Below are 23737 nucleotides of genomic sequence, written 5' to 3' on the forward strand. Positions count from 1 at the left end.
CGTCCGTGCTTGTTTAGAGTGCTGAGACTTTGACCACGGTGTTCGACGATAGATATGTGTACCGCATGCAGTAGGCACTGCTCAGAACGATCAACTATGTAGTCCGTCCTCGCTCAAGTCTAGACTGCGCGAGCGACATGAGACGGCCAAACCTTAATGTCTGCATGAGACTCCACACGCCCCTGTTCAGTGGGAACAACTTTGAGGCATTCTGGGAGACTATTCGACAGAGTGGCAGTCCGACATGACAAATGTTGGTACGAAGAGGTATTACATTCGCTCTTTATCTACGTTCCTCCTGACTCACTGGGAGCTGCATTCGTCAGAATCTCACTTTAAGTTCGCTACGCCGTCACCGTCACATCGGCTCAGGCTCGCGGACCCGCACGACAACGCGTATATCACAGCTCGGTTCTGGCCCCTTCCACCGTGCGGTCTTTCATTCGTTAATTCACATGGCAGCATCGCGCCTCCCCAACATATGCGCAGTCATCCGGCCGTCGTATGGGCCCAACGCAATGGAACAGCTGACAGTAACCGATACTCCCTCTCCGTGTGCTTCCCCGTCGCATGAGGCCTTGTACGACCCCTCCGTGGATATAAATACTGACCCTGCGATATATGCTGGCCCAGGATCTGCCGCACCCCTCGTCAAACCCTCCTCAACGATGAAGGCCTCGAATCATATCGCCCTTGTGCTCGCGGCTGGCGTCGCTGCGGACAGAACTTTTGTTGTCTATAACGCCTGCCCGTTCACGATCTGGTTGGTCCTTCATGACTAGCTGTTTTCGTCCCATGAACTGACCTGGGACCTGCATCACAGGCCCGCTGTGCGTACACAGTGACTGACCTCGATGCCAAAGTCCCCTCTGACCTCAGACCTCAACCTTCCGTAGATATACACTGGCACAGGAAACTCCACCCCGGACTATGCGACGGGGTAATATTATTTGGCTTTCTCCTGGTTTTTGCGCTGACCACAGTCGTGCCAGATGGGAAGCGGAAGAGTACACCTCTGTCTCCTTCTCCGTGCCCGACGACTGGACGGCAGGTCGCATATGGGCAAATCAATTCCGTGGTTCAAGCGTTCGGCGTGGCGCTGACGTGTGGATGCTAGGGCCGTCGCGACTGTGATTTTACCGTCAGCAACCCTGCGACGCAATGTGCAGACGGCGGGTGCAACGGGGGTCTCGAATGCAGCACGGACGGAGGAACGGTGAGTACTCCGCTGGATATGCCACCATGGCGACCATCCTCACGCCAGCGGCACTGACAGGGCGTGCCACCTGCTACTCTGGCCGAGTTCACCCTAGGTGGCTCGACGGGCGACCCGGACTATTATGACGGTATGCATGCAACTACTAACATCATTGTTACGTTGACTGACTGCGCGTGTCTCGATAGTCTCACTCGTCGATGGGTATAACCTCCCGGTGAGCATCACCAACAACGTCAACTGTAGCGTCGCCGACTGCCCGGTTGACCTTGGACCCGACTGTAAGCATTTATCGATACATTAGACTAGTATTATAGTGCTGTGCTTGCCTGACTGGCGGTGTAGGCCCCTCTGCGCTGATCGGGCCGTACGATTCGACCGGCTTTCCCGTAGGCTGCAAGAGTGCTTGCGAGGCCAATCTGGATGGAGACCAAAGTAAGCTTTCTTGTTGAGTACATGCGGCACACGCCGCTTACCATGGTCCGTTTGTAGCCAACTCGCCGAACTGCTGCAGCGGCGACTATGACACCCCCGCCACGTGCCCGTCTTCCGGGGTGCAATACTATTCGTACTTCAGTGGGTCCTTGTTGCTTAGTCGCTCTGAACGGCATCCGCTGAACACAAATACCACAGAGGATAACTGCCCGAACTCGTACTGCTATGCGTACGACGAGAGCAGCGGCACGGCCCTCTGGGAGTGCGACTCAAGCCTCGCCGCGGACTATACTGTGACCTTCTGCCCCTCCTCCTCTGAGGATTCGACGAATCACCCCGTCGTTCGCGGTCCGAGGATGAATGGCACTTTCTTGCTTTAACAATAGCATGGGTGACGAATCTGGGCGGCACGAATGATCATGAGAGGGAGATTGCCAGTGTTCCGTCCGTAACGATGAATGTAAATAGCCACTAAGCCGCTGTTCGCCAATGTCCAATTGCTACATTGGTAGGCAATGAGAACGACGTCAGTTCGAGAGCGATGCCCAGTGGCCAAGTCTTCTCTACTTCGCGACCCATTCTGACGTTTGCCCGGAACAAGCCCTTGCAGTCTCTCAAGGCGACGAGCGTGCTGCTTTCCTCGCGAAGCACTTCATCGATGGCTCATCTTGTACATGTGATTGAAAAGCAAAAGAGACATACTGAGACAGCTATGGAACAAAATTTTGCGCGAGACAAACGTGCCGAGCATCGAGTACACCACCTCATCGCCTGATTCCACGAGCAGCAGGGACACCGCGACCACGACGAGCTAAAATTGCACAATTGGTCAGTAAGGGATCCATCGAGGTCGTGTAGAACCTCACCATTTGCTGTTTGAAAGAGGTGATGTCAGTAGCGGACACAAATATATACATAAAGTAAACGCACCCCGCATGATCGTGGCCCTTCCACGCGCCGTACCGATACCTCTCCCCCTCATCGCGTTCGGACCCACTCTCTTGAACCTGACATCACTAAGTCAGGCTACTGTCGCGCTGATACGGTATGCACACTCACATAGGCGCGTTTTGCAACATGTCCGGCACGATGAAGAATCGGACCATACTTCCCCTGATGTATACCTGGTCTAGTTGTGATACACGGCCATCGCGTCCTGTGACCGTGATATCCTTCAAGGAGATATTGAGGTTGTCCTCGGCTGCACGATGGACAGATCCATGGTCAACATCGCGGATAGGCTGTCTGAGGATCAACAGAACGCACCCTCAGCGAGTTTTCCTCTGTAGAGCTGCCCAGTCTTCAGCTCAACCGTGATGATGTGTCCCAGAGACTCATGTAGCAGCTTGACGGGCACTCCGAGACCCGTGTTGGCCATTTTTGCGAGGTGAGGTGTGGTGAACGGCGAGGATGCAGGCAAGCCAGGCGCCTATGAGGCGCTACAGCACGTTCCCTTATTGGAAGATTACATAATGTGCGGCAAGACCCGGTAAGTTAAGCATCTAACCTGACAAGATAAGATTAGATGGTGGCCACGAGACACGCTCGGGGGGACGGTCGCGACGGTGCTGGATGCGGACGGAACCTCGTTTGAGTCGCTTCGGCCGACCCTCCGCCTTCCTTCGTCGCACCCACTCACAACGACTCTGACGGCCCACACAACAAGCTCGCTCCCGACCACTACGACTCTACAATCCCCGGAAGGCAGGCCGTCGTTCAGTAAGTCGTGTGCGCACGTCTTCCTGTGTAGCGATGTTCATCGCCCCCGACTAGCTACCCGCGATGCCCACTCGGGTGAGCTCCGCTGCTGCATTGTCGGCCACGAACGAAGAGGGGGTTCCCGTCGGCCCTCACGGTGCACCCTCCGACCCTGCCTGGCGTCGTCAGCGGCTGCTCCGCATTGGGAACGAAGCTTCCGAGTTGGGTGAGACGTCTGCCTTGCGTCCACCTGGTCCAATTCGCGCGACTTCGTATGGAACCGTCACTGCTTATAGCAGGGCCAAGGCCAAATCGAGCTTCGCGGCTCGTCGAGGATTGAGCACCATACCCAAGATACGTATACCCTTGTACTCCGAGTCTACCCCCGTCTCCCCCCGCTCCGCGTTCTCGTACAAGGATTCCTACTTCGCCGGCCAGCGCCCGATCTCCGCGTATGATAAACCTCCCGAGAGCGAGGCTGATTCTCCGGACGGTAATGCGGACGTCAAGACGAATGGAATCCGAGTGTGGTACTCATCCTTCACGTCCATCGACTGGTTGCACGATGCGATCAAGGACCAAGCGCGCCAGGCACGTATCCGGAAGCGCAAGTCGAAGCGAGGGCGCATTATACGTCAGCTGGACAGGAGCATAGGATGGATCATCGTTACTATTGTAGGCTTCTTGACGGCAATTGTCGCGTTCAGCGTCGTACGGGGCGAACAGTGGCTGTTCGACATCAAGGAGGGGTACTGTCGGGGCGCTTGGACGAAGGCCAAGCGGTTTTGTTGTAGGGTAGAGGACGACACACTATTCAGTACGCCGGCGCCATTGTTCCTCACGCTCAATGTGGAGGAGGACTGCGATGCGTGGCGCTCGTGGGCCAGCGTCTTCGGGGATCTGATTGAGAAGAACGGTGAATGGATGGGGCTCAAAGCCGAGATGTCCCAATACATTGCCTATGCAGTCATTGCGGTAGGTCAAAATCAAATTCGAAGCATCGCGGTATGAACTGACTGTGGTGGTGTAGCTAACCTGGGCAGTGTTGTCGGCGTTGCTGACCATTCACCTCACTTCGTCGAATTCGTTCATCACACGGAAGGACTCCGGAGTACTTGCGCCAGACTTCGCAGATGCCGACGAAGACCAGAAAGCTGCAGCTGTTCCCGCCGGGGAGCCGAAACGCAAGGTTATGTACTACGTATGTAGACCGAACGTCCATTTGGCTCGCAGCATCCCCGACTGTGGCCCATCGCTTCCCTTCTGATCAGTGTAACCCGAGTTGAGCGCTCACGAATCCCGTCTGTTCATAGGCTGCAGGCAGCGGGATCCCAGAGATCAAGACGATCCTGTCGGGTAAGACCCACTGGCGTACGTACGAACGTGCTCCACGCTGACAGGCTTCACAGGCTTTGTCATACACGGCTATCTTGGTGCCAGGACTCTATTCACGAAGTCAATCGGCCTGGCGCTCTCCGTCGCGTCCGGTCTTTCTCTCGGTACGTCAGTACGCGCTTGCGCTCGCATAGACTCTGACCAGGTCTGCGTGGACACAGGTAAGGAGGGCCCCTTCGTGCACATCGCCTCTTGCATCGGCAACATCGTCAGTCGGTTCTTCAGCAAATATGAGACCAACGAAGGTGTGTACGACGTCGGCGATGGGTAGCGCTTGCTGAATAGACGCCTCAGGCAAACGGCGGGAGATTCTCAGTGCTGCGTGTGCTGCAGGAGTAGCTGTAGCCTTCGGTGCTCCCATCGGCGGTGTCCTGTTTAGCTTGGAAGAAGTTTCGTATTTCTTCCCGGCGAAGGTTATGTGGAGAAGGTGCGCGAAGATGGCCCTGTTTGGCACTCGCCGTTCTGATTGGGCCCTCCAGTTTCTTCTGCGCCATGGTGGCTGCGATGACGCTCAAGTTTCTCGACCCCTTCGGCAGCGGCAAGCTTGTGTTGTTCCAGGTCACCTACGACAAGGTGGGATCATGACTGGTGTATGACGCGCTGTAGCTGATATGAATTTCGCAGGACTGGCATGCATATGAGCTGGTCTTCTTCCTTATGCTCGGTGTATTCGGTGTATGTTTCAGCAGTCAGAATCGTCAATTGCTCGCCTCTTACGTTGCATTCTATTCAGGGTGTCTATGGTGCATGGTTCTCAAGGCTGAACTTCCGCTGGAGTCGCGATGTCCGCAACGCTACGTGGCTCAAGACACACCCCGTCGCGGAAGTCTTCCTGGTGACCCTCGCCACCACTGTCCTCTCGTTCGTGAACCCTTACACCCGGATGGGGGGCACTGAGCTTGTGTACAACCTCTTCGCGGAGTGCCGCACCGGCAGCACGAACACCCACCTAGGACTATGCGTTCTGAACCCTCCAGAGCAGGCCATGGCTGTCATCCAATCCATCTTCGTTGCGCTGGTCATCAAGGGCGCGCTCACCATCATCACGTTCGGGATTAAGGTCCCCGCGGGTATCTTCGTTCCGTCACTCGCTGTCGGAGCATGTGCTGGCCGTATTCTGGGTATCCTCGTGCAGTGGTGGCAGTTCTCGCGTCCGGATAGCGCAATATTCGCAAGCTGCAAGGGCGATCTTAACTGTGTCATCCCGGGATTGTACGCCATGGTTGGAGCTGCTGCAAGTTTGTCAGGTGTGACGGTACGTTGCGACCGCATTAGGTGGTGTATGCCTAGCTCACTGACACGTATAGCGTACGACCGTGTCACTAGCGGTCATCATGTTCGAGCTGACGGACACACTGACCTATGCTGTTCCCGTCATGTTCTCGGTTCTGGTAGCGAAGACGGTGGCAGATGCCCTTGAGCCCAAGGGTATCTATGATCTGTGCATTGAGTGCGTTTCCACCGATCCGATGATCTCTCCACCATGCTGACCTTGAAGTAGCCTCTCAGAGCTGCCGTACTTGGATGCAAAACATGAGTACGTGTGGGCAAAGCTGCAGATTGACGACGTCGTAAGTCTTTGTAGCGTGATTTGCACGATCATGGCTCATGGGCGCTAGACCGACCGCGACGTCGACGTCATTCGTGTTGACCGAGAGAACACAGTTAAGAGCTTGAGGGACCAGCTGCAAGGGCTCATCGTGACAGGGAATTCCGACGGTGGTTTCCCGATCGTGAGGAGCGACGATGGCGGGCTGCGCATGGTTGGTTACATAGGAGCTAGCGAGTTGGAGCACGCTCTGAGTACGTCCCTTGGTTCTTTGTTTGCCTTTTTAACTAATCCTTATTATCTTCGCGCAGGCATCGCCGCCGATGAAGCAGATCAACCGGTCAAGTTCTCAAACTCTGGCCTTTACGGGCACGGCGGCGCGATGACGTCTTCGATGTCATCGTTGGAAGCCGGATCCACCATGGGCGTTGTCGATCCTTTCGACTTCTCCCCGTACATGGATCAGGCACCGCTGACGGTTCAATCCAACTCGCCTCTGGAGCTCGTTCAACAGTTCTTCGTCAAGCTCGGTGCTCGCTATATTGTCGTCATCGATGCCGACGGGTATTGTAAGTATAGTCAGTCATTCGCGTCGCACCGGATCTAACCTGCTACAGACGAGGGCGTCATCGATAAGAAGGCGTGGCTCACCTTCCTGTCGCAGCTGCAAGAGCACTGATTCCGGAGGAGGGCGGTCGGTCACTCATGTTTTCCTCACAGGATGTTCTACGATGGGGATTTGGATCAAGGCTCACACTCATCGCATATCGTTCACACCCGCATTCCTCGTCACACACACTATCACACAAACCGCAATCCGTATTCTATTGCATCGCTCAACTCTCGGCAACGTCCCAGGATGTACTGTACCAGTCTCCCATAGTTTTATGACAATTGACTCGCATTATTTGATCCACTACCACTGTGTTGGCTGGACCTGTCGATGTGCTGATTTTCTAGCGTCACAGTGCCGGGGCTCCATGCAGCCAGACTCCGGTCACGGTGCTACACCAGAAATCGCACTCAAGTCAAACTCAAGCTCAACAATGGTAAGTATGACAACTAGAGCTCGCGGTACTCGTTATGGGCGATTCACGGCTCTGACAGCATCAGCATAACCTTCAAGCTGCAAGTGCCAGTGTGGCCCGCTAACTGGGACTGCATTGTCCACAAAACGGGAGGGTTGCCGACCACATGTTGCCGCTGCACACGTTGCACACGAGGCTTGCATTGTTCCCCTTGTTCATTTATTGTCATCGCCGCTAGCAATCAATAGCCTTTCGCGTCCTCGCCCAGCTCACAACGCCACTCGTTCAGCAGCTCGGTCTCCGAACGACGTGTTTCGTCACGGTCAAGCGTGGTTCAAGACGTGGTACCTTGACATAACGGACGTAAGTGTCGTCACCCGTCGTTGTCTCAGCATGGTGTTTTGACCTCGTGTACTTGGCGACAAAGAAACAAAGCCCCTTCGCGCCGTCAGGGTACGACTGCGCAGCTCTGCCCGTACGTGCGGCCATCCAGCGCTGCTCACTTCGAGCGAATCCGAGTCATGGATTCGAGCGAGAACAGCGGTAGCCCGTACAAGAAGCGCGCTCGGACGAGCGAGACGCAGAACAGAGAGGAGGCTGCGAACACTTCCCAGATGAGGACCAGAGGTGCCTTTCTGACGACTCTGCCTCTGGATGTCCTGTTATGCGTAAGTCACCACTATGAAGGAACTCGGAACTCATTGCCGAATACGTGCCACTGATATGCTGGACAGATCCTAGAAAGACTTGATCCCTTCGACCTCACACACATCGTGCAGACTAATCGAGCATTCCGTGCGACGTTACTGCACTCATCTCAAGGTTGTCGCATCTGGAAGACAGCTTCCGAGTCCGCTATAATCCCAGAATGTCCGCCGCATGTCCCGCAGGTTTTCTGGGTGAGGAGCTTTCTTCGTGACTGGAGATGCAGTGTGAGTCTTGTGGTGAGGTAGGCTGACCGTGCCACTATACTAACACACCTTGTTAGCAATGCGGATCATGGACGAACGGAGTGGAGGATTTTGATTTCGCCTTACTGCGCAAATGGTGTAAGAGGTGTCGAAGTGACGGGTACGTAGTTTCTTGATGCCCCGCGTAAAATGCACTCAGTCTTTTGAATGCCCGGTAATAGACTCGTACCGTCCAGTAGCGTCGCGACGTTAATCTCAAAAGTCGACGATCAGCTCCTGGAACTCGTCATTTACACCTACAGTTGAGTGTATACAGATGTCATTCTCACGACGTATCTGATTGATTACAGATCAAGGTTCAACGGAGAGGCGATACTGGAAAGATGATGTCGTTGAGATGCTAGCGACCTGTAATCGTTACAAGAGAGATATCCGGGCAGGGAGACGTCGTGTCAAGAATTATGAAGAATTCAAAGCAGGGCGGATCCTGTATGTGAGAGCGAGGACACAGGTTCGTTACTTTGCAGGTGTATCATGTACTCGTGACCCTGAGGTGCTCTGCCGCCAGCATGCACAAGAGGCTAGAGACTGGTTTGACGCTCGTCGAAAGGCGGCCAAGGAACTAGAAGCACTGTATAACAGACGATACAAGCAGTGAGTGTGGTATGTCTCTGACGTGAATATACTCAATACACCCCGTCCCAGAGTTTTACAACGATGTGAAGACTTGGGTTATTGGTTCGTCAGAGATATTGAGGACCTAAATCGCTCTCTGGATGATGGTATCTTCCAGTATCTGAGTGAATTCTACAAACATGACATCACCGACTACGGTAAGTTTTCGGATTGTCGACGCTGGACCGTCCTTGTTGACCACTGCCCACAGCTTGGGAGCGAATGAAGCCTGCCCTGGAGCCTTGCTTGCTGGATTGGCGATGCAGTTGGCCGGTGGACCAACATGTGATCTCGCAGCGCATGCTTCTCATCAAGGATACCTATGATGACTACAAGAGGACGCTACATCCCATTGAGTGGCTTCGCCTCCCCCCGCTCAAGATGATCTCTATGATGCCGGCCTTCCGTTCCCTCATATATGACAAGCCCGACATCCCGCTCGACAGGTTGCGCTGCGACGAAGCCGCGCGTGATCTCCCGCAATTCATATCAACATACTACGCCAATGTCAAGGACGTTTTGCTGCGGACTATGGGGGAAGCAATCAACCTTACCCGAGGAACGGCAAATCAGATGGTCGTGACAGATGATCATCTCGCTTTGGCCAGTTCGGCCTTCTATATGCGCAGGGATGACCTATTCTGCTCTCTCACGGACGTTCTGGAGCAGCTCTCCTATTCCGAAGCTGAAGATCGCCGCGGCTACGGAGGGCGCTTCTGGTTGCAACTGCAAGACCCCGAGCAGTTCCACTACGGGCTGAGACTATTCAAATGGGATCGTATCGGTCATGCAATCTGCCAGAACCTTGCGATTGCTCTAGGGCTTGATCCTCAGGCGACACGACCTGAAGACCTCGACGCACTCGATCGATACTTCTTCTGCCGATACGAGCATTGCATGGCGGAATGCATAGCTATGCCGTGGCGCCGCGTTGTGAGTATAAACGTCATTGTCGGCTCGTTCAAGTGATGGGTAGCTTATAACTTCTCTTGTAGATCCATCATTGCTGGAATGTACACGCCGATTACAGGCGTTCAGCCGAGCCGCTCAGAATCTCAATCCTGAGTGGGGAAGTGTCCGAGGCCGTTCGCAGGAAGCGGTTCCCTGCCGAGCTACTCAAAGCCTGGAGCTGCAATCATTGCCCTATTCACCTTAACAATTTACAGATGCAGGACGATGCGGTGCGGCATGTGCAGACAGAGTAAGTCTCACCGTTTACACATGGAAATTTCCCCCGTAAGCTCACCGGGATGTTGTTACGTAGACATGACGTCGTCGAGCCGAGATGTCCGGTCGACTTCTTCTGCGCCGTACCTCAGGAGCACTGTCTGCCAGGAGACTCGATTGCAATCCAGCTCGAGGACGATGCTTGCCAGGATCTCATCATTGAATGCACGGACCTGTCATGGTCGATAGGCCCGCCGTCCATACACAAGAAAGGTCCGATTCAGTAAAGAACGCTGTCATTGGATGTGCGTATAGGGCGATGCACATAATATCTCCTTCATCATCAATGTCATACGGAATCCCGTCACCTGAGTTCGTACCGATGTATTTTCGCCATGTACTATGATAGTACAGTACTGTAGATTGGCAATAAGTATTTCCAGAACGCTCAACCAATCAGTTCAGGAATTGTTGGTAAATACAGTAACCCTTCTCTACCGTTATTCTTGACGTTGGTTCCCCAGGCCTGGAAGGAATGACTCAAAGGCTCTCAAGAGGACGGTCGCGGCGGAGTGCGGTGGCCCTAGGCCTGATCTCGATTGAGATCTTACAACTCAGATCTCGGTGGCGGGCCGTTCGCCTCCACCTCCGCCGAGTCTTCGACTCGAGTGGCGTCACTGCCACTCGGACCCGTCTATCATAAAGGTTGTTAGAGCATTGACCTTTCTATACTGTACTCACCAACACGGGTCTTGGATTCAATTATCGCAGCTAGCCAGAGCCACGCCCCGTCGTTCTTGGTGAGTTGTTCCTCTCGGCTGGCTGGCCGCAATGGCATTGGATGAGTCCATTTACGGGCCATAGAGCTGCTTTGGCAAGTGCCATCTCTTCGGAGTAGACAGTATACATGGTCTATTTCACTACTCTTATTCCTGCAGCATTAATGCGATCTCGGGTCTCACAGTGACAACTCAACCTGTTCATCAACCACCTAGTAATGGCAGCCCTCGATCGTCGCACCTGGAGAGACGCACCACTTCCGGTATTGTGGTTCAGTTGCTTTTCTCTTTGCTGACGGGACTACATAGGCGGACATTGCATTTCATGTCGGGCGGAGAAATCAGCCAGCTCAGCTCTCGTTATGTAACTGGTCAGCCGATACGCACCTTCGGAGTGGCCTAACACCCGTTTCGCCCAAAGAAGGTACCGCTGCCTTGGAACCATCGAGCGTTTCCCCCGCACACTATGCTTGGTATGCTCCGTAGAGCAGCAGATTCGTAGAGCTCGCCACATTCTACTGCTTCGCGGACACAGTCCGATCGCGCATACAATAGTAAGTAATGTCTGCCTCCACATCGCAACGACGAACGGCGACAACATCTACAGGCCCGTCTGCACCGACGCGAACGTACTGTACACCGCTTCCTCGAAGCTAACTCGCAGCTTCCCACTGGCCAGCAACCCACCTCAACAACCCCGCCCACCTGACCTCCGCCTCCCACTGTACGGCCGCCACCGCCCTTCGCTGCCTGACAACCCCTGAGGCCTGAGGCCTGAGGCCTGAGAGCCGGCCGCACAGCCCAGCTATTCTCGCCGCACGCGGGGGTCATGGGGCACGCCTCACCGCCTCTGCGATCAGTCGCGGCTTATGCGAGCAATTCAGTGGGCGTGGGGACGGGGCGAAGTGTGCGACGGCGGGCTGTAAAAGCGGAGGCTTGGCTGCGCGGGAGTGCTTCTGACCCCCATGGCCTCTCTCGCTGCGCCGTAGCGATGCGCTCGCTGTCCTCCCGTCTGTTAATTCTGGTCTCGCGCTCTTGCTGCGGCACTCGGGTTGCTCGACGCTGAAGAACATAAGCACTGATCATAACACCCAGCGAACGACAAGTACTACGAGACAGATCCTCGACCGCCACCGCTAGCTATATGGTTATAAAGATACCTCTACCCAACTCTAGCTCTAGCTCTAGCTCTAGCATCGCATCTAGGTCTAGGTCCAGCAAACAACCTCTAGGTCTAGCAAGCGTACCTTCCAGCAACGTCACCCCACATCAACATTCAGGACGGTGATGACCCGTCTACTCCTCGCCACCCATGACCCAGGGGTCAGAAGCGACGAACTGTGCGCGGGGAACACCGAGCTCAAAGAGGGTGGAGATGACCTTGGAGAAGCTGTAACGCGAGCAGGCGACGTCAGCAGAGCAAGACGCAACGGATGACAAGGCCAGACGCACTCCTCAAACCACTTGTCCTGATCCTTCGCATACGTGTTGACGTACTTCTTGAAGCTCTTGTCCTGGACCAACGCGTAGTCCGACCTGCAACGCAAACCCCATCAGCCCACTAGACCTGTAGCGCGGCTGACACCAAGGTACGCACGGGAGCATCATAAGCGACTTGGTCGACTTGTCCTGGAGCTGCTTCGGGCCGTCCCACTTACGCCAAATCCACTTCTCATCGAGGAGGAGGCGGTAGTACTCGTTCGAGACCGTCACGGGCGAGAACGTCCAGGGGCCCTCGAAGCCCGAGCGGTCGCGGTGGCAGCGACCGAGGGCGTGCGCGCCGGAGAGCGCGACGATCTCTTGGTCGTTGAAGCCCATGCGGTAGAAGATCTGCGTCGGCGTGCATCAGCTATCCTATCCCAAAAGGATAACCGAGGCCACTCACGTTCCTCAGGTGCTGAGCACCTTGCGCACCGTCAGGCAGACGGCCATCGGGCGTCGCCTGGTGCGTGAAGCCGTCAATGCGGCCGGGGCGCCAGGGGATCTTGGGGCCGCCCATCTCCTGGATGGCGCAGACACCGCCGAGGGTCCAGAGGTCACCGTAGGAAATCCAGGGGAATTCCTGCTTGATGCCCTCCATGATCCCGCGGGCTATGTGCAGGCCGGCGTTCGCGCCGTGCAGCGCCTCGGGCTCGAAACGCATGGTTGCGTAGTTGCTGTGGGCGGGGTGTTAGAGCGGGCATAATCGGGTGTGCTGTCGTGGCTTACCTGCCGCCGGTCCCAGACTCCTTGTCGTAGGTGCCGGAAGCGTGCCATGCGAGACGGACGAGGACGGGGCCGTACGAGCCATCTGCAGTTCGATGAGTATGCGGGTGGGAGATTCGGATATACACACGCACCGTCATAGCCCTTGTCACCAGCCTCGTCAAGGATCTCAGCGATGCGCTTGTAAACCTTGATATATTCGTGAGATCATCGAACAGGCTGACGATTTCCCAGGCAACGGACCTTTTCATAGTCCTCCTTCGTGGGGACGAAGTTCGCCGCAACCTTCGCCGCCTGCGCGCCGGACTTCGCAAGGGTGCCCGCCTCCTTCGCGGTGTCCGAGCTGCTCGTGTACACGTAGAATGCAATACCACCGACGGCAGCTACACCGAGGCCGGCATAGAGCGCGGTGTTGCTCTTCTTCGGAGCCTCAGGCTTGGGGACCTCGGTGGTGTACCGACGAATGCCCGCCGAGCGGACCGCGCGAGCGGGGCGCACGGCGTTGAGGGGGGCCTTGCGGAGGGACGCTCTGAGTGCGCCGAAGGACATGCTGGTGGATGTGCGTTGAGTGGTGAGGAGGCGACCGACGCCTGCCCTCAGATATCCTCCCGCCGGCGCCTCGCGAGTGGGCGGTTGATTACCATAACCATGCTTACAGCCATCACGTGCTCGTAGTCTAGCCAATGGGATGCTGCTTATTCCGCGGATCCCCGCATTGCTGTCTTGCTTCAGGCGCATGCAAACAGATGTACACCAATGCCCGGTCTTGTATAGCATTCAAAGCAATATTGACGATGTTGTTCTGGCAGCGCCTCGAGATGCCCCGGCTGCCACTCGACCGTCCGAACGACCCAGCAATGCGAACGAGAGGGCTCGAGACCGAACAACGAGCGCCTCCGTGGACTACCCGGCAGCCGTGCAGTTCCGCGAGCGTCTGCTGTCTGCGCGCAATCTCCGATCTCATCACTCAGCCTCGTGGCTCCTGGACGCGCATTCACGTGCAGCTATTTTTCTTCATGGGCGCCTGTGTTACCTACTGTACCCGCACGCCGTCTGGTGGCTGCGAAAACATTCCACCCTCGCTCACCGCACTTTACGTCTCGGCCTTGGCTTGTATCTTCCGAAATGGTGTCATTTCAGTAGGTGTTTGTTCCTGCGAACTTAGTTCACGTCTAACATTGTGTTCCGCGCAGATGCGATGGTCAGGACGATTCCGTCCGATCTGACTTCCACGAGCTCACATTCACGTTACATATAGCTTGCAGCGATGTCATGACCAAGCCCAAGCTTGACAAGCATTACGCAAAGTGCTATGCATCTGTCACCTGCCTTGACTGCAGCAAAGTCTTCAACGGGCCTGCCGAATACAAGTCGCACACATCCTGCGTGAGCGAGGCAGAAAAATACCAAAAGGGCCTGTACAAAGGCCCCAAAGGCGTATGTCCGCACCCTCGCTCGATCCTACCTCTGCCTAACCCCACGCGCCTCCAGCAGCAACAACAAGGCGGCTCCCGAGGGAACGGCAACGGGTACACGGACGGGCGACAGTCTCAGGGTACGTATCAGCAACGGGGACGCAACGGCAGCTCCTGGGGCGCCGGCCGACCCGGGGGATATGTGCGCTATGAGGCAACTGGTGCTAACGGTACTCCTTTGGGCACGCCCGTGCGGATGTCGCCTATCGCCACTCCAGTTCCCGCTTCGTCCCCGGCTCCGAAGGCTGATGCAAACGACGTTCAAATCGAGGCGAAGGATGGTGGGAAGAAGGACAAGAAGAGGAAGGCAGAGGCGGTAGAGGAGGTCAAGGTGCGTAGATAGGACGAGTCAAATCGTGTTACAGGTTGGACTAATGATGTGCTATATATCAGGACAGCAAGGGTGCGGAGGAACTGAAGAAGAAAAAGGCCAAGAAGGCCAAGGACGCAGAGTTCGCGAGCACGCCCGCTGCACAGGCAGGTCCCTCGACCGAGGAAATTGCCGACGCGAAGGAGTCCCCGAAGAAGAAGAAGGAAAAGAAGGAGAAAAATAAGGCAGCCAGGTCCGAGGCCGCACCTGTCGCTGAGGCGACGTCCTTGTCAGCGCAGGAGGTCGCGGCACCGTCGTCGGACTCGAAGAAGAAAGACAAAAAGCACAAACAGAAGGAGGGCGAGGCGCAACCGGAGGAGGCGAAGGATGGTGAGGGAAAGAAGTCGAAGAAGAGCAAGAAGGGGAAGGAGGTGGAGAGCGCAGAGGTGAATGGTGTGACAGACATAGAGGCGGCGAACAGGTTGGAGGCCAGCGAGGGGAGGAGGAAAAAGGAGAAGAAAGCCAAGGAGGGCGCAGGTGCGTCGGAGGAGCGAACCTCGAAGAAGCGGAAAGCGGACGCCTCCGACGACGGAGGAGCTCACGGCGAGGCAGATGCGGATGGAGAGGGGAAGCACAAGAAGGAGAAGAAGTCTAAGAAGGCGAAGTCAGTGGCATTCGACCCTCCAGCAGCGACAGAGGGCGCATCGGAGGGCAGGCAGAAGGAGAAGAAGGAGAGGAAGTCCAAAAAGGCGAGTGCAGGCGGGGTGGAGGCCGCTGCATGACCGGTACCGTTCGTGACCACTGTCTCTTCTCGGATTTGTTGGGATTTAGTCTTCGTATCTACACTGCAATCTACCCCGCACTGCATCATCCATTCCATCCCGTGTACACCGTCCACTGTGCTCGTCTGCCGGCAGTCCTCACTCCCACGTCTGTGTCCGCGAGGCTTGAGAACGGCGTACCGAGGTTGCCACAAATGGGCTCACGTGCTTGATCGATTGCATACAGCGCGTAGAGACATGCGCTCTCCGCCCGGCTGCAGGTTGCCCTCCACCATCCACGAATTCTTCTAGTCAGACGAAATGCACGCGATACAAGTGGGCATTTGCAATCTGCGCGAACCTTGCGAAGACTGACACGTCTCCTAGCAACAATACTGGGCAGTGCGAGACTACCTTAGCCCCGTACGCCACATTCACTGCTCTCGTGCGAGATGTGGCCCACTCACATCGCTGGCAGGTCCTCAAGGAGAGCAAATTCAAGGAGCATGGCCGGATAAATCCAGGTGCGCGGGCTTGTCACACAGCGCGGGCGACGCGCTCATACCACTGTCTCCATTCTTCAAGAGGAGTTCGTTGCCGCCGGCGACTTCCTGACATACAAGTTCCCCGTGTGGTCATGGTCAGTGCGCCTCCGCCCTTGTCATCACCCGTGACGCACCCACTGATCCCACAAATCCGCGCGCAGGGAGAAGGGCGACGCGTCGAAGGCACGCGACTACCTCCCCGCCGATAAGCAGTACCTCCTCACGCGCGGCGTGCCTTGCCTGCGGCGCGCCACCGCGCTCGCGTACACGGACGCAGACGAGGACGCGGAGCGGCTCCTCTCCTTCGGCGACCTCAGCGCGACGGGCAACGAGGCGGACGAGTGGGTCGAGACGCACGCGGGCAGGGTGTCCACGGTCGACTCCGCCGCGAACGCGGGCAACATCGACGAGATCCCCGACGTGGACGAGCCCTCCGCGGACGACGTCGCGGACCAGGTCGGCAGGATGTCTCTCCAGGGCGGCGCGGGCGCGGTGGGCGAGATCCCGGATATGGACGAAATCCCTGATATGGAGGAGGAGGATCTCGAGGCGGGGGATGATGAGGCGACGGCTGCGCCGAAGGTTGCTGTGCCATCATCAGGTGTCATCGAGGCCGGGTAAGCGGACGTTGACTTGCTGTGGTGCGTGGTTAGTTAACTGCAGCACCAGCGAGGTCGAGGTGGCGAAGGGCAACCTGCTGCAAGTGCGGACTTACGACGTCATGATCACATACGACAAATACTACCAGACACCCCGTATCTGGCTAATCGGTTACGACGAGGTGCGCCTGCCGCTATACCTCCCTGCTACTGACTATTGATAGCATTACGACAGAACCGGACACCCCTCACACCATCGCAGATCTTCCAAGATGTCTCCGCCGATCACGCTTTCAAGACCGTGACCATCGAGGCCTTCCCGCACAGCGCATCGCTCCAAGCAGCCTCCGTGCACCCATGCAAGCACGCGAGCGTGATGAAGAAGGTCATCGAGCGCATGAACCAGGGCGTGCTCGAGGAGCAGCGCAAGGCGTTCGGCGCGGGCGCGGTCTCGCCGACCACGGGCAAGGACAAGCAGAAGAAGTGGCTCTTCCGCCGGACGAGCGGGACGGGCAAGGACGTGCCGACGTCGCCCGCGGGCGAGGAGGACATCGAGGGCATGCGCGTCGACTTTTACCTCGTCGTCTTCCTCAAGTTCATCGCGTCGATCGTGCCCACGATCGAGGTCGACTCGACGACGGCGTTTTGAGTGCCTCCGCGCGCGTGTGTATGCGCGTGTGCGTGGGGATTGTTGGACGGTTATATAGGAAATTTCTGATAGACGTACTGAAGAAGATACCTGAGCTGGAATGACTGTCTGCGTCTCAGACTTGTGTACCGCTATGTATTACAACTATGCAATATCCGGCCGTTTGTATCCGGCCTCGCTGTATTATCCGCTGTGCATTTGGTGGTAATACGCGACTTCACTCGACCGGTATGAGAGTGCTGCTGGCGCATATATGTCCCATGGGACGTCACACAGTATCTTCGCGGTAAGGGGCCGCGTCCACCAGTGACACCGTTACGAGATCGATGGAGTTGAAATTGTAGGACGTACAGTATCAAAAGCACAAGTGATAGACAATGTACGCAGTGTGTGGGGCAGTGTTGCACATCATCGCAATATAGTAGCCGCGCGGACAGTATTGGGATGCTACGGACATGCGCAGCGAAACGAGGTCGACGAAGGTCTACGTAGGATAGATACTCATGTTCTATGTCTATATAGGGCGTTGCCCTCAGCGACACTAAATGGAATCAACATCAACTACAACAACAACAACAACAATTGGGATGCTAGCGAGAGCCCTGAGAGCCATCATTGAGGGGCGTGACAAATAGTGGGAGCTCCGGCTTGTCACTCTCCCAGCCAACTGTAGGGTAAGTGACGGTTGCGACGTTCCACATTATGGGTTTATCGGTGACATCGAGGGCGAATTGAGGGATCAACACCGATAACACGGCCTCTATGAAGTTTTGCGGTCAACTCGGGTTGCGAATAGATGATAGATCTACAGCTTACTTATCTCCGTTTCGGCGAACTTGAATCCGCTACAAACGCGTCAGTGAATTAGGCAACTTCCGCCGCTGTAGACATACATGCATGCCCTTTTCCCTCCCAAGAACGACATCCTCGTTGATGGTCAATACCAATGGAAAGATTCAATCGGATCACCGCTCACGATTTGTTGTAGACACCTGGGATAGGTGCTTCCATCAAAGCATCTGGTAGGGGGGAGAGCCATCTGTCAGGCTTCCACTCGAGAGCATCCTCGCCCCAGAGTTCCTTGTTCGTATTCGAGCCGAGGACACCCATTATTATTTCCGTACCCTTGGCGATGGGAAGCTCGTGCATGAAGCGCCCGTCGGGGCAGCGAATAGGCTGCGATAGAGGTAGAACCGTGTCCTCCAACGCCCTGTGGTTCAGGTCATTGATGAAGTGCTAACTGCGATTCACAGAGGCGGCTCACTCGCGGGAGAGTAGAGTTGCTGGAGGGTAGCTAAAGGTGAGGTCAGATGGTCTTGCCTCTGCAGTGCGTATGTATGCAAGATTCACTCACAGCCGCAGGGTCTCTCGCAATACAGCGTCCAGGTAGGGCAATTGGTTGAGGTCGTCATAAGGCAGATCAATACCCTGCCGCGCTTCAACAATTTCCTCACGGAGCCTTTGCTGCGCTTCGGGATGCTGAGCTAGAAGGTGCAAGACACGACATATAGAATTAGCAGTTGTATCCGTGGCGGCAAGAGTCATCGTCCTGGAGAGAATCTCAGTACACCACAATCGCCTCAGGAGCTGGTCTGACACGCACGTCAACTGCGCGATTATGTCTCCATCTGGTAATTTGTCCTCGTCGGAAGCTACATTGTTCTCCTTGACTACAGATAATGAGGTTAAGTCGACGTCCAGTTGTTTTTAGATCATACATACCAAGTACACTCATGATGTCCTCTTTCTCTCCAGCGCCGGCGTCTTCACGCATCGCTGACATCTTTTGAATGAATATCGCCTCAGAATGCACGGCCATGGTATCGATCAGGGTCTTGACTCGTTGGAACGGTGCATATGGGACCCACTCCGCGAGCCGACGTCGAAGCCAAGGTGGCCCGAATGCAGTGAGATATGGTAGTAGCGGACGGAAAATGAAGACATTCTGGAGCGCAGCACTACGGTGTGAAACCGGTTAAATCTTGCCACCGGCATGAGACGAGGCATGGCTTACAAGACTTGCTTCAAAGCCTCTGCGTATTCGTTCTTGACGTCTTCTGCGAACGCATCGAAGTTGTAACCTAAGCCACCTTGTCCAATCAGCTCAAGCGAGACGCGGCTCATCCATTCAAGGAGATCAATCTCTCTCGATCCATCTTTGAGCCGTGAGCTCAGGGCATTACATAGCTATATTCAGAAGTGAGTCAGCTGGCGAAGTGGCATGAGCTTGTGCAGCGGCTGACTGTATGTGAAGCCGTGTAGAATATCGGAAGGATGCGGCGCATTTGAGCCATACTGAACAACGGATTCAACATTTTCCTCTGCCTTCGATGCTGTTCGCCTAATTGCCATTGACTGAGCAACAGAAATAGTCAAGTACACAGATGATGCTAACACACCAATGGTAGCTAGGAGTCCAGGACCGAACACCAGCAGATTCGCACTTCGACGTAGTTACATCATTAACACCTAGCGACCTCACGGATGGTAGATGGTGGTGCACTCAATGAAATTCCTCCCTTCCTCGAAAATTGCTTGTTGCTTGATGATGATGTTATGGAGTGCCTTGGGGTCGAAAAGGTAGAGCATGCTCCGCTGTCAACGATGCCACTCATTAAGCATATGTAACCGCATTAAGGAGGACTATGCTCCTTACCCAGAACGGCCCGTTTATCTTGACTACTGAACCATAATCTTGAGCGAGTTGCGCATGAAATTCTAGACCTCGGCGATCAAAGAATTGGTGCATGTTTCCTACGGTGGCTCCGTTACGCAGAGACCGATGAACTCGAGAGAAGGTCTTACCTGTCCACAACGAGCCTACAGGCGGGCCAGGGAGCTGATCCAGTACGTCGGATGCCATGGTTCGGCGACGAATGTTCCGTAATAACATACAGCTGACCAACCAGAGACATGTCCACCCAAGCAAGCCCAGCATTGTACAGAAATTGCGCAAGAACCGAGGAGCGAGCGTAGATACGGTCGGCACGGGGACCTAAAGGACCTACCATTCTCAGTCCCTATTTATGGCGTAACTGAATGGGATGTCCACGACTTGCGATAGAGATGGCAGAATTCAATAAGCGGCCCTGCGTGACAACATATGTCAGTGGGGTGGATGGTTTCGGACGAAGTATACCACACGCTAACCGATTGCGTTCGCAAAACAATGCCTCAGGCTGTGGAGTCGGCCTTGCGGGAAACTACTCATGTCAATACACAGATGACGTGACCTATTGGATCCACCATTGACAAACTCACCTATTAAAAGGAGGTGCTAAGGCCAGGATTCCGAGTCCAATATAAGGAAGAACTCAACTCGGCACCGTGCTAGGCTGACGATCGGTGCCTCGACGGAGCGTGTTGACCCAGTGAGTAATAAGGCCGAGTCAAGGCGCGGCAGTTGAGTGTCAAGCGTGCGAGGCCGACAAGCCATTCCGATGACGGCTCTTGTATACACGGCTATTCCACCTTCACGAGGGCGCAGAGTTGTTACATCGACGGGCGTGTCCACTAAGACGAAGCGGCACACGATCGGTGAATTGGATGACAGTTCCGTTTGCCGAGCTACTTGGCGTACCTGCACATGTTCAGTTTCGCGTCCGAATGGAAATAGTGGGATGTATCGTGTACAACAAGGTTGAAGTTCATTGGAGCTTATTTGACGGTTCGCAATAGCCGCCGATACCGTCATACGCGAGGCTGTTACTGCACTAAAATGATGTTTAGCTGTACAAAGCCTAGCAGACACCAGAGCCGCATTTTCACGTACGAGGACGCCATCGTCGGGCTCTGTTCAGGATCACTTGGACGCGCCTGCTAGAAGAAAAGTGGTAGACGCCCTGAGGGCCACGGATTGCGTTGTGGCGATAAACCATCCCTGTGGTTTGCCTGTGGTCCAAGAAGGCGTCTAGGCCGACAGCTGATGCTGATATGTGCTTTTGAATCCCGGAGTTCGCAGGGTCCATGAGCGAGTCCTTGGATGTTTGTTAGATGACAATAAGTACCACCCCTGAGACACGAGGGGTATCATTTGTATACTTCCGGGCAGGCGCGAACAGCCGGAGTAAATGAACGACGGAAGAGGACGCAACGGAAACGGGACTCATGACCAGGTGTACGGCTGACATCCTGGCTATCTAGCGGTCGACGGGAAATGTAGCCAGGATGGCCTTACAGGCCCGGTAGGGAGTTTGATAGAAGGGAGGGGGCAAGGCATCGTGATGGAGCTTCAAAAGTAGTGGGTCGCGTCCGAGAGCGCCGATGGGAATCCGAGAGGGTTGAAACCCCTCCGGCATACTCTTACAGAACCCGTTGGATGGAAAGCTTGCCGCGGACCAACACTGCGCAACACAAGACATGTAATCTAGTACCCTCTACTGAATATATGAGATTGAGGCACGGGAAAGGCATGCACGGAGAGGACACACGTCTTATTCACCCTCCGTCGCTGGGGCCAGCAAGGTCGTGCATGGCTTTTTGGACTTCCAGCTTCTCCATCACTGCGCGATGAAGACTAGACTTAGTCCGACCAGACTTTCCTTTGCCCTTGGCAGAGGTTGGTTCGGAGTCGCTCCCAGACGCAGTCACCGACATTGCGACGGCTTCCGGGGCCTGGGGGTGCTGCTCCTGCTGAGAGCCTGAGCGAGTCTCATGCGAAGCGGTTGATGTGAGGTGTGAAGGAACAATAATCGGAGTCGGTCGAGGCGGGGGTGGCCACTGAATTAGTGATAAATTAGTGAAGCCACACGATCACAGTCAGTCGGACGTACACCGCGTCTAGGTTGGTTAAAGTGCAGAGCAGCCCATGGCGGGTACTCTTTCTCCAGCTGCACGATGTGGTCCTCGAGGAACTTGATACGATCCAATAGGCATTTCGGCGGAGATGGGACTATGCGCAGGTGGCATTCAATTAGGGAAAACAGGGTAGCCGGCACTTGACTTACCGTAGCGGACAGCGAGGTGCGATTCGACATTCTGCAATCGTCCACCTAGTCCGGGGAACCGGCTCGCACTGATATAGCTAATCTCTGGGCCCCCTTTACCCGCATTTGTGGCCGGTGATTTCTCACGATGCATCAGGGTCTTGCGCAGTGGCCCGTCTTCGTTCTTCGCTATGTCATATTTCATTTGTACGTCTCGGTCTTGCGTTTTCGCATCGGTACGAGCGCACGAAGGGGGTGTCAAGGTCGGTCCAGTATCATCAGCAATCTGCTGAAGACCACGGCGTTTCTCCGCGAGGGACCGCAGGAACTCCTGGCGATTAGACGCATCATTGCGAGCGCGGTTACGGGCCAAAAATCTGGATATGTCTTTGTTTATCTATGAATGAAGTACTTAGCTGGTACCAGTGTACAGAGAGGCGCAGAAGCGCGCTCACTGAGGTTTGTGACTTAGGTTCAGCGCCGCGCACAAGGTGCAAATACTGAAGCTTCCTATCTTCTAACGACGTCTGTTCGGAGGCTGCTTTAGCATCGCCATCGGCCGATGTGTCTGATTGGTGATCCTTCAGTGCCTGTACACAAGGCAGTCAGAAGACGTCACTGGCCCTAACTAAAGGAGAGACAGAACGGCGTACCAAAATCCTCTCGACTAGGTCGTCAAGGGCCTTCGGTATCCTCTTTCGTTGGCAGTCTGGGTTCATGACAATCATGTCGGAATCGAATCCTCGTAGTGCTTGTGTGAGACCGGCGTCGGTCAAAAAGGCGCGTATAACACCGTCCCAGTGTTTATGCAGACGCGGTGGTGGTGATGGTGAAGGTGCTACAGATGGCCCTTTCACGGTTTCGCTTATTGCGTCTGATGTGGCATGAGCATGTTGTATCGTTGCTGGTTGCGACATGGTTGGAGGCTGGGCGTATGGATAGTAAGCACTTGGTGCGCCGTAGGAGGGCCATGCATTTCCCCACGCAGCCGAAGGCATATGGTAATACGCGTAGGGCGTGCTTTGAGATGAAGAAGCTTGTCCCTGGGTATAGTAGTATCCGTATTGGTTCTGGCTGGCCTGGCCCAGCATCGGACTCTGGTTAGGCTGAGCTTGCGTGGTGCTCGCCGCCGAAGCATGATTTGAGGCTGGCTGCCCGCGACTATGATCTGCTGCACTGGTGGATAAGTTGCGCTGCGTGTATGCTTGAGAGTTGTGCACTGAGATGTCCGGGGTTTGAGAAGGTCCGGGCACTGCAGGTGAATCAGAATGCGACATGCTGCCTTCTGGGCAGTGACAGCTAGAGAAATCAACGGCGTTTCCTTTTCGGTACATGCGCCTCTATTTGGTCCGAGCAAACAGAGGCGGGACTACCATACTTGGCAACCATGTATACAGCCTGGGCGTCTGCTGACT

General features: G+C 55.3%; 9 protein-coding genes across 9 annotated transcripts; 5 read left to right on the forward strand and 4 right to left on the reverse strand.

The window, feature by feature from the left end:
• Positions 1-668: 668 nt before the first annotated feature.
• C8Q71DRAFT_855823 (thaumatin) lies at positions 669-2031 on the forward strand (the record flags this gene model as incomplete). Its single annotated transcript, XM_047927229.1, has 10 exons — positions 669-763; positions 824-830; positions 897-940; positions 993-1086; positions 1118-1216; positions 1277-1346; positions 1405-1497; positions 1562-1651; positions 1709-1792; positions 1850-2031. The coding sequence occupies 10 exons, from the start codon at positions 669-671 to the stop codon at positions 2029-2031; spliced, it is 858 nt and encodes a 285-aa protein (XP_047780944.1).
• Positions 2032-2306: 275 nt separating this feature from the next.
• On the reverse strand, positions 2307-3076 carry C8Q71DRAFT_748459 (uncharacterized protein). Its single transcript, XM_047923141.1, has 5 exons — positions 2918-3076; positions 2711-2852; positions 2582-2658; positions 2518-2523; positions 2307-2462 (listed from the first exon to the last, which is right to left on the reverse strand). Exons 1-5 carry the CDS (start codon positions 3027-3029, stop codon positions 2416-2418), a joined length of 384 nt encoding a protein of 127 aa, XP_047780945.1. The 5' UTR covers positions 3030-3076; the 3' UTR covers positions 2307-2415.
• Positions 3077-3185: 109 nt separating this feature from the next.
• C8Q71DRAFT_748463 (chloride channel) lies at positions 3186-7212 on the forward strand. The gene is made up of 15 exons (XM_047923142.1): positions 3186-3370; positions 3425-4324; positions 4380-4550; positions 4663-4705; positions 4759-4848; positions 4906-4989; positions 5039-5171; positions 5224-5317; positions 5369-5419; positions 5478-5999; positions 6052-6194; positions 6246-6315; positions 6364-6547; positions 6605-6862; positions 6911-7212. Exons 2-15 carry the CDS (start codon positions 3434-3436, stop codon positions 6970-6972), a joined length of 2796 nt encoding a protein of 931 aa, XP_047780946.1. The 5' UTR covers positions 3186-3370; positions 3425-3433; the 3' UTR covers positions 6973-7212.
• A 400-nt stretch (positions 7213-7612) lies between these two features.
• On the forward strand, positions 7613-10515 carry C8Q71DRAFT_502142 (uncharacterized protein). Its single transcript, XM_047918971.1, has 11 exons — positions 7613-7684; positions 7749-7989; positions 8056-8253; positions 8310-8392; positions 8454-8533; positions 8583-8743; positions 8801-8886; positions 8938-9065; positions 9119-9840; positions 9903-10108; positions 10172-10515. Exons 2-11 carry the CDS (start codon positions 7843-7845, stop codon positions 10359-10361), a joined length of 2001 nt encoding a protein of 666 aa, XP_047780947.1. The 5' UTR covers positions 7613-7684; positions 7749-7842; the 3' UTR covers positions 10362-10515.
• A 1301-nt stretch (positions 10516-11816) lies between these two features.
• C8Q71DRAFT_748471 (heme peroxidase) lies at positions 11817-13313 on the reverse strand. Its single transcript, XM_047923143.1, has 6 exons — positions 13193-13313; positions 13062-13143; positions 12739-13009; positions 12451-12683; positions 12306-12389; positions 11817-12243 (listed from the first exon to the last, which is right to left on the reverse strand). The coding sequence occupies exons 3-6, from the start codon at positions 12994-12996 to the stop codon at positions 12150-12152; spliced, it is 669 nt and encodes a 222-aa protein (XP_047780948.1). The 5' UTR covers positions 12997-13009; positions 13062-13143; positions 13193-13313; the 3' UTR covers positions 11817-12149.
• An 861-nt stretch (positions 13314-14174) lies between these two features.
• On the forward strand, positions 14175-15721 carry C8Q71DRAFT_748480 (uncharacterized protein). Its single transcript, XM_047923144.1, has 3 exons — positions 14175-14495; positions 14550-14864; positions 14927-15721. The coding sequence occupies exons 1-3, from the start codon at positions 14331-14333 to the stop codon at positions 15623-15625; spliced, it is 1179 nt and encodes a 392-aa protein (XP_047780949.1). The 5' UTR covers positions 14175-14330; the 3' UTR covers positions 15626-15721.
• C8Q71DRAFT_748484 (putative E2-like enzyme) lies at positions 15722-17622 on the forward strand. The gene is made up of 7 exons (XM_047923145.1): positions 15722-15940; positions 15992-16027; positions 16083-16128; positions 16190-16244; positions 16311-16766; positions 16819-16930; positions 16984-17622. Exons 1-7 carry the CDS (start codon positions 15926-15928, stop codon positions 17395-17397), a joined length of 1134 nt encoding a protein of 377 aa, XP_047780950.1. The 5' UTR covers positions 15722-15925; the 3' UTR covers positions 17398-17622.
• A 35-nt stretch (positions 17623-17657) lies between these two features.
• Positions 17658-20616, reverse strand: C8Q71DRAFT_502317 (cytochrome P450). Its single transcript, XM_047918973.1, has 14 exons — positions 20548-20616; positions 20054-20486; positions 19901-19992; positions 19797-19840; positions 19641-19738; positions 19412-19584; positions 19120-19355; positions 19001-19067; positions 18752-18946; positions 18662-18691; positions 18374-18607; positions 18291-18323; positions 18214-18242; positions 17658-18157 (listed from the first exon to the last, which is right to left on the reverse strand). Exons 2-14 carry the CDS (start codon positions 20333-20335, stop codon positions 17988-17990), a joined length of 1683 nt encoding a protein of 560 aa, XP_047780951.1. The 5' UTR covers positions 20336-20486; positions 20548-20616; the 3' UTR covers positions 17658-17987.
• A 1218-nt stretch (positions 20617-21834) lies between these two features.
• On the reverse strand, positions 21835-23413 carry C8Q71DRAFT_703699 (uncharacterized protein; the record flags this gene model as incomplete). The annotated part of the gene is made up of 5 exons (XM_047920333.1): positions 21835-22116; positions 22170-22288; positions 22344-22719; positions 22778-22912; positions 22991-23413. 5 exons carry the CDS (start codon positions 23411-23413, stop codon positions 21835-21837), a joined length of 1335 nt encoding a protein of 444 aa, XP_047780952.1.
• Between the last annotated feature and the right edge of the window lie 324 nt (positions 23414-23737).

This window comes from Rhodofomes roseus, assembly GCF_022264815.1.
Source record: "Rhodofomes roseus strain CIRM-BRFM 1785 chromosome Unknown C8Q71scaffold_6, whole genome shotgun sequence".
Classification (NCBI taxonomy): Eukaryota; Fungi; Basidiomycota; class Agaricomycetes; order Polyporales; family Fomitopsidaceae; genus Rhodofomes; species Rhodofomes roseus.

What these genes read in the sequence shown, in the direction of transcription:
- C8Q71DRAFT_748459 (XM_047923141.1), bottom strand. Translation starts at nt 3,029, where the DNA reads ATGGCCAACACGGGTCTCGGAGTGCCCGTCAAGCTGCTACATGAGTCT. An exon ending in CAGAGGAAAACTCGCTGAGG is followed by an intron (nt 2,853 to 2,917) that starts GTGCGTTCTGTT and finishes TCCATCGTGCAG; the next exon opens with CCGAGGACAACCTCAATATC. An exon ending in ATGTTGCAAAACGCGCCTAT is followed by an intron (nt 2,659 to 2,710) that starts GTGAGTGTGCAT and finishes TAGTGATGTCAG; the next exon opens with GTTCAAGAGAGTGGGTCCGA.
- C8Q71DRAFT_748463 (XM_047923142.1), top strand. Translation starts at nt 3,434, where the DNA reads ATGCCCACTCGGGTGAGCTCCGCTGCTGCATTGTCGGCCACGAACGAA. An exon ending in GCGAAGGTTATGTGGAGAAG is followed by an intron (nt 5,172 to 5,223) that starts GTGCGCGAAGAT and finishes TGGGCCCTCCAG; the next exon opens with TTTCTTCTGCGCCATGGTGG. An exon ending in CGAGTTGGAGCACGCTCTGA is followed by an intron (nt 6,548 to 6,604) that starts GTACGTCCCTTG and finishes ATCTTCGCGCAG; the next exon opens with GCATCGCCGCCGATGAAGCA.
- C8Q71DRAFT_502142 (XM_047918971.1), top strand. Translation starts at nt 7,843, where the DNA reads ATGGATTCGAGCGAGAACAGCGGTAGCCCGTACAAGAAGCGCGCTCGG. An exon ending in TTCGTGACTGGAGATGCAGT is followed by an intron (nt 8,254 to 8,309) that starts GTGAGTCTTGTG and finishes ACACCTTGTTAG; the next exon opens with CAATGCGGATCATGGACGAA. An exon ending in GTGCGGCATGTGCAGACAGA is followed by an intron (nt 10,109 to 10,171) that starts GTAAGTCTCACC and finishes GTTGTTACGTAG; the next exon opens with ACATGACGTCGTCGAGCCGA.
- C8Q71DRAFT_748471 (XM_047923143.1), bottom strand. Translation starts at nt 12,996, where the DNA reads ATGCGTTTCGAGCCCGAGGCGCTGCACGGCGCGAACGCCGGCCTGCAC. An exon ending in AAGTCGCTTATGATGCTCCC is followed by an intron (nt 12,390 to 12,450) that starts GTGCGTACCTTG and finishes TTTGCGTTGCAG; the next exon opens with GTCGGACTACGCGTTGGTCC. An exon ending in CAGGACAAGTGGTTTGAGGA is followed by an intron (nt 12,244 to 12,305) that starts GTGCGTCTGGCC and finishes CTCGCGTTACAG; the next exon opens with CTTCTCCAAGGTCATCTCCA.
- C8Q71DRAFT_748480 (XM_047923144.1), top strand. Translation starts at nt 14,331, where the DNA reads ATGACCAAGCCCAAGCTTGACAAGCATTACGCAAAGTGCTATGCATCT. An exon ending in TGTACAAAGGCCCCAAAGGC is followed by an intron (nt 14,496 to 14,549) that starts GTATGTCCGCAC and finishes ACGCGCCTCCAG; the next exon opens with CAGCAACAACAAGGCGGCTC. An exon ending in AGGCGGTAGAGGAGGTCAAG is followed by an intron (nt 14,865 to 14,926) that starts GTGCGTAGATAG and finishes GCTATATATCAG; the next exon opens with GACAGCAAGGGTGCGGAGGA.
- C8Q71DRAFT_748484 (XM_047923145.1), top strand. An exon ending in GCATGGCCGGATAAATCCAG is followed by an intron (nt 16,129 to 16,189) that starts GTGCGCGGGCTT and finishes CCATTCTTCAAG; the next exon opens with AGGAGTTCGTTGCCGCCGGC. An exon ending in TCAGGTGTCATCGAGGCCGG is followed by an intron (nt 16,767 to 16,818) that starts GTAAGCGGACGT and finishes CTGCAGCACCAG; the next exon opens with CGAGGTCGAGGTGGCGAAGG.
- C8Q71DRAFT_502317 (XM_047918973.1), bottom strand. Translation starts at nt 20,335, where the DNA reads ATGCTGGGCTTGCTTGGGTGGACATGTCTCTGGTTGGTCAGCTGTATG. An exon ending in TCTACACGGCTTCACATACA is followed by an intron (nt 19,585 to 19,640) that starts GTCAGCCGCTGC and finishes TTCTGAATATAG; the next exon opens with CTATGTAATGCCCTGAGCTC. An exon ending in GGAGGGAAAAGGGCATGCAT is followed by an intron (nt 18,243 to 18,290) that starts GTATGTCTACAG and finishes ACGCGTTTGTAG; the next exon opens with CGGATTCAAGTTCGCCGAAA.